A 12,311-nucleotide genomic window follows, 5' to 3' on the forward strand; every position below is an offset into this window, starting at 1 on the left:
GCATGAAGTCACACACCTTGCTGATGACAGCCTGTTCCGGAGTCCCAGGAGATGCTGGAAGCCGGTCCATCCTTGCTGCTTGACACAGTCGCTGCAGGGAAGAAACATCTGCACAGCATATGTTTCAAGGGACCTGGCGTATATGGCATACTGTTCTTAATATGTTTGCTCCCCTTCTTGGCACTATGTGTTTTAACTAAGATCACCTCTCCGAGAAAGGTTGTTCCCCCAAGTAGGGATTTTTCCCTGAAGTTAGGGAGGGGATAAAACCCCTTAACTAAGTGCCAGGTGGGTAGTTAATCACTTTAACTACTAATAACCACGCTTAAGCTACATAATCTTTACTCCCTGGAATGGAGATAAGAAACACCCTAACCTTTGGAATAGAAATTGATAGGATTAAAATCAACTGGTATAAATACAGATGTAACAAGACAATAAAACACAGAACTTGGAGGCGGGCCTAAGCAAGTCTTTTGGGCAGAGCCGCCGCGCTCCGGTCTAATGTCGGAAACCGGTGAGGAGCAGCTCATGGAAACGACGGGCGCCACCGAGAACGGGCATGAGGCCCCCCCAAAGGCAAGTCGCCGGCTGGGCCTGGCAGCGGGGCCGGAGCGAGCACTGGAGGTGGGAGCACGGCACCTCTGGCCGGCAACCAGAATGGCACTGAGGGCGACAAGATCAACGCCAGCAAGGAAGAGAAAGATGCAAGAAAAATGTTTGTTGGTCACCTGAGCTGGGATACCAGCAAAAAGGACCTAAAGGATTATTTTACCAAGTTTGGAGAGATCATTGACTGTACAATAAAAATGGATCCCAACACTGGCCGGTCAAGAGGATTTGGGTTTATTCTCTTCAAAGATGCGGCTAGTGTGGAGAAGGTCCTCGACCAGAAGGAGCATAGGCTGGATGGCCGTGTCATTGACCCGAAAAAGGCTATGGCCATGAAGAAGGAGCCTGTAAAGAAAATTTCTGTGGGGGGTCTGAATCCCGAAGCCACTGAGGAGAAAATCAAAGAGTACTTTGGCGAGTTTGGGGAGATCGAGGCCATTGATCTTCCAATGGATCCAAAGTCAAACAAACGACGAGGTTTTGTTTTCATCAACTTTAAAGAAGAGGAAGAACCTGTGAAGAAGGTCCTAGAGAAAAAGTTCCACACCATCGGTGGAAGTAAGTGTGAAATCAAGGTGGCTCTGCCCAGAAAAGTCTATCAAAGGCAGCAGAATGGCTCTGGGGGCCATGGAAACCGCAACAGAGGGAACCGAGGCAGGGGTGGTGGCGGTGGAAGTGGAGGAGGTCAGAGTCAGAGTTGGAATCAGGGCTATGGCAACTACTGGAACCAGGGCTACGACTACTCGCCCTATGGCTATTATGGCTACGGCCCCGGATACGACTACAGTCAGGGTAGTACAAACTACAGGAAGAGCCAGCGACGTGGTGGCCATCAGAATAACTACAAGCCATACTGAGGCTTCGGCAAGAGTGCCCGTCTGACCGCACACACTTTGTTTGGATATTGAGTGAACACAAACAATTATGTACCCAATTTAACTTGGCATACTTTCTATGGCCTGTCCCATGTGCATCTTATTTAAAATTTCCCCCCTGGAAATCACTCTCTTGTTTACTATTTCCAGAGCTCTAGTTGTTTTAGGCAGTGTGTGGTGTCTCAGAGGCCAGAGTGGCTTTGTGGGCTGATTTTATTACCAGGTTACCCAGAACCAGGTGGGAGGGTCAGTTTCCTGCTGCCGCTCTGCATCCTGCACCTGTGGACCCTGGTTGTAAAAAAGTCTATCTTAGGAAACCAGTGTCACCTTTTTTCACCTTTTAATTTTATATTATTTGTGTCATACATTTCCTGTAATGGAAGTATTAATTTTACTGTACTTTTTGGTACCTTTTGGGAATCTAATGTATTGTAAGGTATTTTACACGTGTCCTGATTTTGCCATGACCTGGATATTGAAGCTATCCAAGCTTTTGAAATAAAAGTGTAAAAACCCCTAAAAAAATAAATAAAAAAATAAAACACAGAACTTGGCTAGAGAACCTGGCTAGGCTGCTGATCAACTGAACGCTGTCTCCGTGTCATTCCTTCTTCACCGACTCCGTCCACACCTTTGGGAACCCCTGGACCTGCTGGGGTTGGACCCCAACAAGGAGAGATACAGCAACAGGTATACTCTTTCTCCATAATACAAAGGCCCCTGGCTAAGGAGGCAAGCAGTGACTAAAATCCAATCTGCACTCTCTTAACCAGTCTGTATGTTTTGAGATGAGAGTGCACCCACCCCCAAAGAAGGATGTCATCTGCCCCCAGGGCGGCTGCTGCCCAAAGAGGTCACCTTATAAAATGCACTGAGACACCACATAGACCAACAGCAGCTCTGAATCCAAGTCTCTTGACTCCTTTTCTCATGCTAAATAGGAAAGCAAGGTTGTCTTTGGAAAAATGGAAAAAGAAAAACCAAAAATGATAAGTGGTTTCTAACGTCTATGGCATTATTGTACACCAAGCATGTCAAACTTGCGGCCCATGGGCAGCATGCAATCCACAACGAATATTTTTGTGGCCCAGCCAATATAACGGTATGTAAGAAACATTTTAATAAAAATTTCATAACTTAAATCTCACAATATCCTGTTATCCATAATTATTAATAACAAACTACAATGTTCGCTAATGACTGATTACTATAATCGTGTTGCATTCATTTCCCTTACACACCTTATGCGCAGGCGCACCATTTCTCTCCACTAATACTAGCAGCAAATATTTTAGCAGCCAATTGCCACGTCATTAGTGTTGTACTGACTTGTTTAGTGTGCACAACAGGAAATATTTCACTTTCGGAGAACAAGAAAAATAGGCTTATTTGTGTTATGCTTATTAATTTGTGCAGTTATTCAGTGTCTGAGAAGTTAATGTTCAAGAAAAAAATATTAATTTTTATTAAAATGTTCTATTATTTTATGTTAACGATTACTCATTTATTTCAATCCTTTGTAGTCAGCATGTCTCTATCGAAATAAACCTACGTTTCTATGAAATTTGAAGCTTTGGGTTTTTTTGCAGCCCACATAAACTTAAACCTTGTTTATTTGGCCCTGTAAGCCTTTGAGTTTGACATGCTTGTTGTACACCAAGAAGAAGGTAATGCAACCAGATTGCCTATCTTAAAAAGTGCCAGGATACTTCATTGTGATTATAATATAACATATTCTAAATGTAGCACACTTGATTCAACTCCATGTTTATTAAATATATTTTGAACTTTTTAAAACAGTTTTTGGAAAATGTGTGCAATTGTTTCAGGTTTTGCACAAAGAAGGATGCCTGAATAAGTCTTCTCCTATGTAAAGGGATGCAGCCTCCTTCCTTACCCTGGCCTGACTGTAATGGATCTTCATCCAGCTAAGACTGGAGGTGGGAACAGGGGACAGAAACCTATACCCATTCGCTATAGAGGTAAAACTACCAGAAGAGAGATTTTTTTCCAACTTGGCTAGAGGCCTAGCTACTTACTGTCTCTTTTCTAAAACAGGTCCATGTTGCAGCTGCCTAGCAGTCTCTAATAGAGTTGTTGGAGTAGACCTCCTGACCTTTAGACCATCCCCTTTCCAATGCAGCCATTGCCAGGCTGGTAGCAACATTATGGTAAATGCACATGGGGAATGAGAATGAAGGGAGAGTCTAAATCAGGGGTGGGCAAACTTTTTGACTCGAGGGCCACATGGGTTTTTAAACTGGACCGGAGGGCCGGAACAAAAGCATGGATGGAGTGTTCGTGTGAACTAATATAAATTCAAAGTAAACATCATTACATAAAAGGGTACGGTCTTTTTTTTTTTTTTTTTTTAGTTTTATTCATTTCAAACGGGCCGGATCCGGCCCGCTGGCCGTAGTTTGCCCACAGCTGGAATGAATCTGATATTTCTAACTTGGCCAACTGGGTGCATGGCAATATCAATAACCAAAATGGGGGAAGGGGGAAGAAGGAGGTTTTGAAGTAAAAGTAAAGGCATTCTGCTTTGGAAATATTGATAACCAGCTAGAAACAAAAGTCTGAAGCTTTTGCAGGGTCGTGCCACAGGTGCAAAAATCATCATGGTCCTTCAGGATAGAGGACATGAGGCTTCCTTCTGTCTTTGCATCATCCATGGACCACAGAGCCAGAAGGAGGGAAGGGAGGGGGAGGAGCAGGAAGACCACTTTCCACCCTTTCAGCGATCTATTATTGCATCACAAACCACCCCAAATTTAGTGGCTTAAAATAACCATTTATTCTTTCTCATGATCTAAGAGTGGACTAGGTGACTTTTCTGCTTCAGATGTGATGACCAGGACACTAGAATGGCTGGAGCATCCCATATGGCCTCGTTGCACGTGTCTGTCAAGGGATAGTGGATGCCATCAGGGAGCACAGCTGGGGCTGTCAGCCAGGTGACCTCATTTCTCCTCCATGGGCCTTTCTCTGTGGCTGCTTAGGCTTCACTGTTGGCAGCTGGGTTCCAAGAAAGAGGCTTCCATGGGGAATCTCGGAGGAAAGATGCAGGAAGGGTGGGTGGGAGGGATGTAATCAACCAAAGACCATATATATATATATATATATATATATATATATATATATATATATATATAATAACCCATGGACAATTAGATGGTGAAAGCCTGGGACTGAGGGTGGGGCGGGGGCGGGGGGGCTGTGCGAGTGGGGAGTGGGCTGGAGGGAGTTAATGGGGGATAAAAGGGGATGTATGTAATTACTTTCAACAATAAAGATAATTTTTTTAAATATATTTTATTGATTTTTTACAGAGAGGAAGGGAGAGAGATAGAGAGTCAGAAATATCGATGAGAGAGAAACATCGATTAGCTGCCTCCTGCACATCTCCTACTGGGGATGTGCCCGCAACCCAGGCACATGCCCTTGACCGGAATCGAACCCGGGACCTTTTAGTCCGCAGGCCGACGCTCTATCCACTGAGCCAAACCGGTTTCGGCAATAAAGATATTTTTTTAAGAAAGAAAAAAAGAGGCTTCCAAGAGAATAAGCCCAAATGCCCAAATGCTTATCGAGCTTCCACTTGCATTATATGTGCTAATGTTAAATTGGCCAAAGCTGGTTAAATAGCAAAGTTTAGATCAGAGTGGAGGTATAGTTCACTGGGGCCAAGCAGCAGTCTACCACACCTTCTGAAGGAATTAAGAGCTCTCCACTTCCAATTAAAATCACAAGGAGACTTTTTAAAGTAGAACTCAAAATCTGATCCAATCTCATCACTCACGTTTTCACTTGAGCTTTCGACTCTGGGTAGACTTGACCTTTTTAGGATCCTAGATTCTGCGGTTGGAAGGAATCCTAAAGTTCACCCATTGCGCAAGCACGCACGCACATGCCTCAGTCCAATCCCTGGGACTTTTCTCAGCATGTTTTTCTTTTTTCGCTCCATCTAAACTCCAGCCTTTTATTTTCTCGCATCCTGATCCAAGACCAAAACTTTTAACTATACTGTTCTTTAAAGAAACCTTATGTGCTTGGGTCATCTGATTTCACAAAGTCATTTTGTCCTTCAGGAATAAATAAAGGAAATTAGGAGTAACAAAAAGGCAGGTTGCGACGCAGCTCTGGCTCTGCCACTTGCTGGCCCATGACGCTGTACTTGTCATTTCTCTGGGCCTCAATTTCCTTTTGTGTAAAATGAGGATTATAATGATAGCTATGGACAATGGTTATTGGAAGGACCAAATGCTATAATGAATGTAAAATCTTTGACATGAAACCTTGGAGAAACCAAGATGGCGGCATAGGTTAACGCCGGAGATTGCTGCCTCGAACAACCACTTCAGAGATATAACTAAAGGACAGAACGGACATCATCCAGAACCACAGGAAGGCTGGCTGAGTGGAAATTCTACAACTAGGAGGAAAGAGAATATCATACACAGACTCAGAGGAGGCGCAGTGCTGAAGTGAAATACTCAGGTGCGGAGTGCACGCGCGGAGCAGGCTGGCGGCGGAGGGCGCGGTTGTTGTTTTCAATCGGGAGGGAGTTTCAGACTCTGAGCTCCAGATCCCGGCGAGTCTCTGGGGACCCAGACTCAAACGGGAGAAGCGGGACTGTCTGGCTTCGGTTGGAACTCAAAGGCAGCTTTCTCTCCGAGGTTTGCAGCGGTTGCTGGGACTCTTAGAGGCAGAGCCCCTAGGGACGGAACTGAGAGCAGCCATAACTGCTCACTCCGGCCCGCCCTGTAGATCCCCAGGGACCCGCCCCGCCCAAGCCCTGCACAGAGCCATTTGCCAGATAGCCTCAGGCAAACACTAGATTAGCACCGCCCTAGAGATCCAGCACAGAAGCTTTCCCACTGCAGACACAGCTGACTCTCATAGCCAGTTAGCCTAGAGGTCAAATCACCCCCAGTATTGCCGACAATCAAGGCTTAACTACAACAAGACTGCACACAAAGACCACTAGGGGGTGCACCAAGAAAAGATACAAAAATGTGGAGACAAAGAAACAGGACGCAAATGTCAGAAATGGAAGATATAGAGCTCAAAACCACACTTTTAAGATCTCTCAAGAACTGTCTAGAAGCTGCCAATAAACTTAGTAAGGCCCTCGAAAAGACTGGTGAGACCGCCGATAAATGTAGTGAGATCCTCAAGAAATCTAATGAGACCCTCGATGTTGTGATAAAGAACCAACTAGAAATTAAGCATACACTGACTGAAATAAAGAATATTATACAGACTCCCAACAGCAGACCAGAGGAGCGCAAGAATCAAGTCAAAGATTCGAAACGCGAAGAAGCAAAAAACACCCAACTGGAAAAGCAAAATGAAAAAAGAATCCGAAAATACGAAGATAGTGTAAGGAGCCTCTGGGACAGCTTCAAACGTACCAACATCCGAATTATAGGCGTGCCAGAAGATGAGAGAGAGCAAGATATTGAAAACCTTTTTGAAGAAATAATGACAGAAAACTTCCCCCATCTGGTGAAAGAAATAGACTTACAAGTCCAGGAAGCGCAGAGAACCCCAAACAAAAGGAATCCAAAGAGGACCACACCAAGACACATCATAATTAAAATGCCAAGAGCAAAAGACAAAGAGAGAATCCTAAAAGCAGCAAGAGAAAGAAACCCAGTTACCTACAAGGGAATACCCATACAACTGTCAGCTGATTTCTCAACAGAAACTTTGCAGGCCAGGAGGGAGTGGCAAGAAATATTCAAAGTGATGAATACCAAGAACCTACAACCAAGATTACTTTATCCAGCAAAGCTATCATTCAGAACTGAAGGTCAGATAAAGAGCTTCACAGATAAGGAAAAGCTAAAGGAGTTCGTCACCACCAAACCAGTATTATAAGAAATGCTGAAAGGTATCATTTAAGAAGAGGAAGAAGAAGAAAAAGGTAAAGATACAAATTATGAACAACAAATATGCATCTATCAACAAGTGAATCTAAGAATCAAGTGAATAAATAATCTGGTGATCATAATAGAATCAGGGACATAGAAAGGGAACGGACTGACTATTCTTGGGGGGGAAAGGGGTGTGGGAGATGCGGGAAGAGACTGGACAAAAATCGTGCACCTATGGATGAGGACAGTGGGTGGGGCGGGAACTGGGAGGAGGGGAGTTATGGGGGGGAAAAAAGAGGAACAAATGTAATAATCTGAACAATAAAGATTTAATTAAAAAAATAAAATAAATAAAAAAAATAAAATCTTTGACATGAAACCTAACACTAGGTGAGCACTCCATACATCTTAGTTCTTATTACCCAAAGGACATAATTTGCGGGAAATCAATAATATGTGAACAAAGAGGTTACAACAGGGCTTTCTCATTGAGAGACCAAGCCCTCAATGCAAACAGACTTAAAAATAAGGATTTATTGGTTCAATAAATGAAGCATCAAGATGCATAACAGGATAATGTCAGAGTTCAAAGAACTTTGTTAAAAGTCAAGTTTTGTTTGCTTTTGTTGTTTTCTGTTGTTTCTATTTTTTTGCTCCACTTTGCTTTCCTCTTGAGTGCAATTCTGAGACGCCCTATGGTGGCAAGATGGTCTAAGCAGTATCACTTTCCTGACGTCTCATTTGTAACTCCTCTGAGGGAAGGGTGTGAGTCTCTCAGAAGTCTCAGCCAGGGAATCACTGCACCTAGTTGGCTCTTTTGAATCACAAGCCTGTCGCTGAGCCAATCACTGCAGGCAGCGGAATCCTGTGGTTAGACCTAGGCCATGTGCCCAGCTCCTGCGCCTTCTTCTGAGTGCCTGGGCTAAGAGTGCAAGAATGTGGCGCCCGAGAGCATCAGACGGCTACTAGATTCTAGTAACTAGAAGAAGAATGCTGGACAGGCAGGGGGAGTAACATGCTCCTGCAACACTGTAGATCACAACATTATTTCTAATGATAAAAAGGTAGAAATTACCCACAAAAGAGTCAGATGAATTATAGAAGAATACTGAAAAGTGAAGAGGATTAGGTAAAAAGCCTGCAGAGAGGATTGTCATGGGAACCAAAGGAAGAGTTTCCAGGAAAAACTCTTTTACCCATTCCTTATCAATAGATGAGTGGATAAAAAGGCTGTGGTACATTTACACAATGCAATACAATGCAACTCTAAGAAAGAAGGATCTCTTATCCTTTGTGACAGCATGGATGGACCGAGAGGTTATTATGCTAAGTGAAATACGCTAGTCAGAGAAACAAATACCATATGATCTCAATTATATTTGGGATCTAAATAAGCTGATGAACAAAATAGAACCAGAGGCATGGATACATGGAACAAACTGACAAATGTCAGAAGGAAGTGGGGTGGGGAGTACTAGATGAAAGAAGGTGAAGAGATTAGCCAAAGGACATATATGCACAGCCCATGGACAGATAACAGCGTGGTGAAAGCCAGGTGAGGGAGGGGGAGCAGGGGCTGTGTGGAAGTGAGCAAGCGAGGGGGGGGGGGGGGGAGGGAAATAAGGGACATCTGTAATAGTGTCAACAATAAAAATCAATTTTTTTTAAAAAAAAAGACTTTCCAGTGGAAGTTTATCAACAGTGGCAATGCTGCCAAGAGATCAAATAATACAAGATGTGAAACTGGATTTAGCAATGTTCATCACCTGGAGTTAGTTTTCCAAAATCAAGTTATTGGATGCCTACTACTTGCAGGGCCTTTTTTGAAGGATGTAGACATTTCCAGGGCCAAGCTGCTGCTCTCCAGGGCTGATCATCTAGTTTACAAGCAAAAATGCAAAGGCACAGGAAATAGCCTCTTCCTCCGCCGTGGCCAAAGTGAAATAAAATAACCTGTAAATACTACAGCGCATAATGAGCCAAATGAATGATACAGATAGATCAAGTTCTCTAGAATGAATACTATGGATCGAGAAAGTTGTGTTTTTCCTGGAATGTACATTTTAAAATTATTAACACCTGGAGATAAAACAATCAAGATGGAGAATTATTTAGAAACCATCCTATATAATAAAAGAGAAACATATAAATTGACTGTCCCTTTGTTACGCTAACTAGCCAATCAGGAGTGAATATGCAAATTAACCCAACAAAGATGGCAGGTTAATTTGCATACACAGGTGCCAGGTGGAGAGCAGAAGCGGGAGAGCTGGCGGCTTGGGGGGATGTGGCTCCCTTGGTTGCTCCCTCAGTCGCTCCCTTGGGGGGACGTGGCTCCCTTGGTCACAAGGCAGAGAGCAGAGCAGGAGAGCTGGAGGCTTGGGGGGCCGTGGCTCCCTCGGTCGCTCCCAGCACAGGGAGCACCAGGAATTCTGGGAATAGTAGTTCTGATGGCAGCCCCAGGACCGGAAGCGGAAGCCCAGAGCACGGGGAGCACCAGGAATGCTTGGAATCATAGTTCTGGTGGCAGATGTATCTCCTAAACACTAGAGCAAAGTGAGCCTGGAGCAAGTTACTGTTGTGGTGGGGGATGGAGGGAAAGCAAAGGTGAGAGACATAAGTAAAATCAGAGTGTCTAGGAAAATTAAAGGGAAGATAGCCTAAAACTTCCAGGAAATCTCCACCAATGAAGCAAAGAAAAAAAAAAATGCCTCTATTATTCTGTGAGCAACAAACCAAACTGGGTTGGGGGTCTCAGACAATTCGCTTATATGATTGGAAAGACAGACAGAAACTCCCGGATTGGAGAGGGATCCCCTGAGGGCTCTCAGATTGGAGAGGGTGCAGGTCGGGCTAAGGGGCCCCCCCATCCCCCCACCCCCACCCCTGTGCACGAATCTTCATGCACCAGGCCCCTAGTTTTAATATAAGAAATAACTACAGAAATGGGGTTGTGTTTGGATTAGTCAAGATAGCTATGATAGCATTCATCAAATATTTAAGTGTCTTTGATATAGAAGGAAGATCTTTCTTCTGTATCGCTTCTGAGGACAGATCAAAGACAAGTAAGGTACAGGGAGGAAGAAAGCTAGAGAGGAGAGAGAGAGAGAGAGAGAGTTTTTTCAAAAGAAAGGAATACATTCTTATCAATAATAGCTGTCCAAAAATGCAGTGAGCTGCCATGTGTGCTCCCAAGCTTGGATATGTTCAAACAAATATCAAAGGGTTTTGAGGATAGAAAATTTGATTCAAAATCCTACAAAATGTTTTCAAACTCTAAGGTTCCGTGACTCCATTTCAAAGACAGTTACTTCTTTCCAAGGTGGTCAGAAAAGTCTTCCTGGAAGAATTGGGATGCCCAATATAGCCTTGGGAGATGGTTGGGATTTTAATGGGTAAGCAAGAGCAAGGAAGGGCATTTCATGTAGAAGGACTGGCTGGAGATGAGTTCACACAAGGCTGGGAAGTCATTAGAACCAAAATGACAATCTTTCAATGCCTTGGTGAGATATTTAAACAAAGTCTGTTTTTGCAGTCCTTTGCAGACACCATGGCCCAGAGCTGCCCGTGACCAGCTGTGGTGAACCCCACCGTGTTCTTCGACAGCGCCTTCTACAGCTTTGAGCTGTTTGCAGACAAAGTTTCAAAAACAGCAGAAAACTTCCGTGCTCTGAGCATTGGGAAGAGAGGATTTGGTTATAAAGGTTTCTGCTTTCACAGAATTATTCTGGGATTTATGTGCCTTCACACGCCATTATGTGCCTTGCACAGGCAGCAAGGCCATCTATGAGGAGAAATTTGAGGATGAGAACTTCGTCCTGAAACATATAGGTCCTGGCATCTTGTCCATGGCAACTGCTGGACCGAACACAAACGGCTCCCAGTTTTTCATCTGCACTGCCAAGCCTGAGTGGTTGGATGGCAAGCATGTGGTCTTCGCTAGGTGAAGGAAGGCATGGATATTGTGACAGCCATGGAGCGCTTTGGGTCCAGGGATGGCAAGACCAGCAAGAAGATCACCATTGCCGACTGTGGACAACTCTAACAAATTTGGCTTGTGTTTTATTATAACCACCAGACCATTCCTTCTGTAGCTCAGGAGAGCACCCCTTCACCCCCATCTGCTTGGAATGTTCTATAATCTTTGTGCTCTCACACTGTTCATTGGGTTCCATAATTTCCTTACCCTTCCCAGTCCAGCTGGATTGCAGAGTTAAGTTTAAGATTATTAAATAAAAACTAAACAGTTGTCTGTCAAAAAAAAAAAATCTTTTTTCAGGCAAGGAGCTATGGAAGACGTTTGTACAAGGAAATACAATTCAATTCAGCAGAGCTTCAAGGAAGGTTGCTCAGGCACTTACTTAGGACAAATTAGAAATGGATGAAACTGAAAAAAAAAGCAGGGGATTTTGGGGGAGTAAGAAAATAAGAACCCAAATTCAGGCACTGGTAATAAATAAAAGCTTAGAATCAGAGAAGCTTTGGGGGAAGACGTATCCACAGGACTTGGTGATTGGTTACACTGGGAAAGAGGCAAAAGGAAAAAAAATCAAATGAAAGAATGGAAAGGTTTGAGTCTGTCTGAGAAGAATGGTGTGAGAAGCAGTGCCTTTAAAACAACAGGGTCAGGGAGTGTAATGTGAGAGGCAAGTCACGGTCCCAACATGGGAAGCCAGTTTAAGGAGAACTCTGGCCAAGACGACATCAGCAAGCCGGGTAGTGTCTCACTCTCATCCAGTGGAATATTACCAGCTACTATCTCAGAGGAAATTGGGTTCCTTGATTTTCCAAATGAGCCAAGCTGTTGTGCTAGCAGCCAACACACATGACAGGCACTTAGCCAAGCATAAAGCAACAGGTTTAAAACATGTTCGTGTGTAGATAAACCATCTCCTGCCTTAGCAACCAGCTAAGGGGAATTCACAAAAACAAATGAAAAAGA

At 43.8% G+C, this 12,311-nt stretch overlaps 1 protein-coding gene and 1 pseudogene across 1 annotated transcript; both read left to right on the forward strand.

Moving 5' to 3' along the window:
- Positions 1–504: 504 nt before the first annotated feature.
- LOC118651066 (heterogeneous nuclear ribonucleoprotein A/B-like) lies at positions 505–2,006 on the forward strand. The gene is given in 2 exon segments (XM_036299820.1): positions 505–568; positions 571–2,006. Coding segments are annotated over 2 exon segments (963 nt in total). The 3' UTR covers positions 1,470–2,006.
- A 1,393-nt stretch (positions 2,007–3,399) lies between these two features.
- On the forward strand, positions 3,400–11,561 carry LOC118650420 (annotated as a pseudogene).
- The last annotated feature ends 750 nt before the right edge of the window (positions 11,562–12,311 follow it).

This window comes from Myotis myotis, unplaced genomic scaffold (genome assembly GCF_014108235.1).
Source record: "Myotis myotis isolate mMyoMyo1 unplaced genomic scaffold, mMyoMyo1.p scaffold_m19_p_3, whole genome shotgun sequence".
NCBI lineage: Eukaryota > Metazoa > Chordata > Mammalia > Chiroptera > Vespertilionidae > Myotis > Myotis myotis.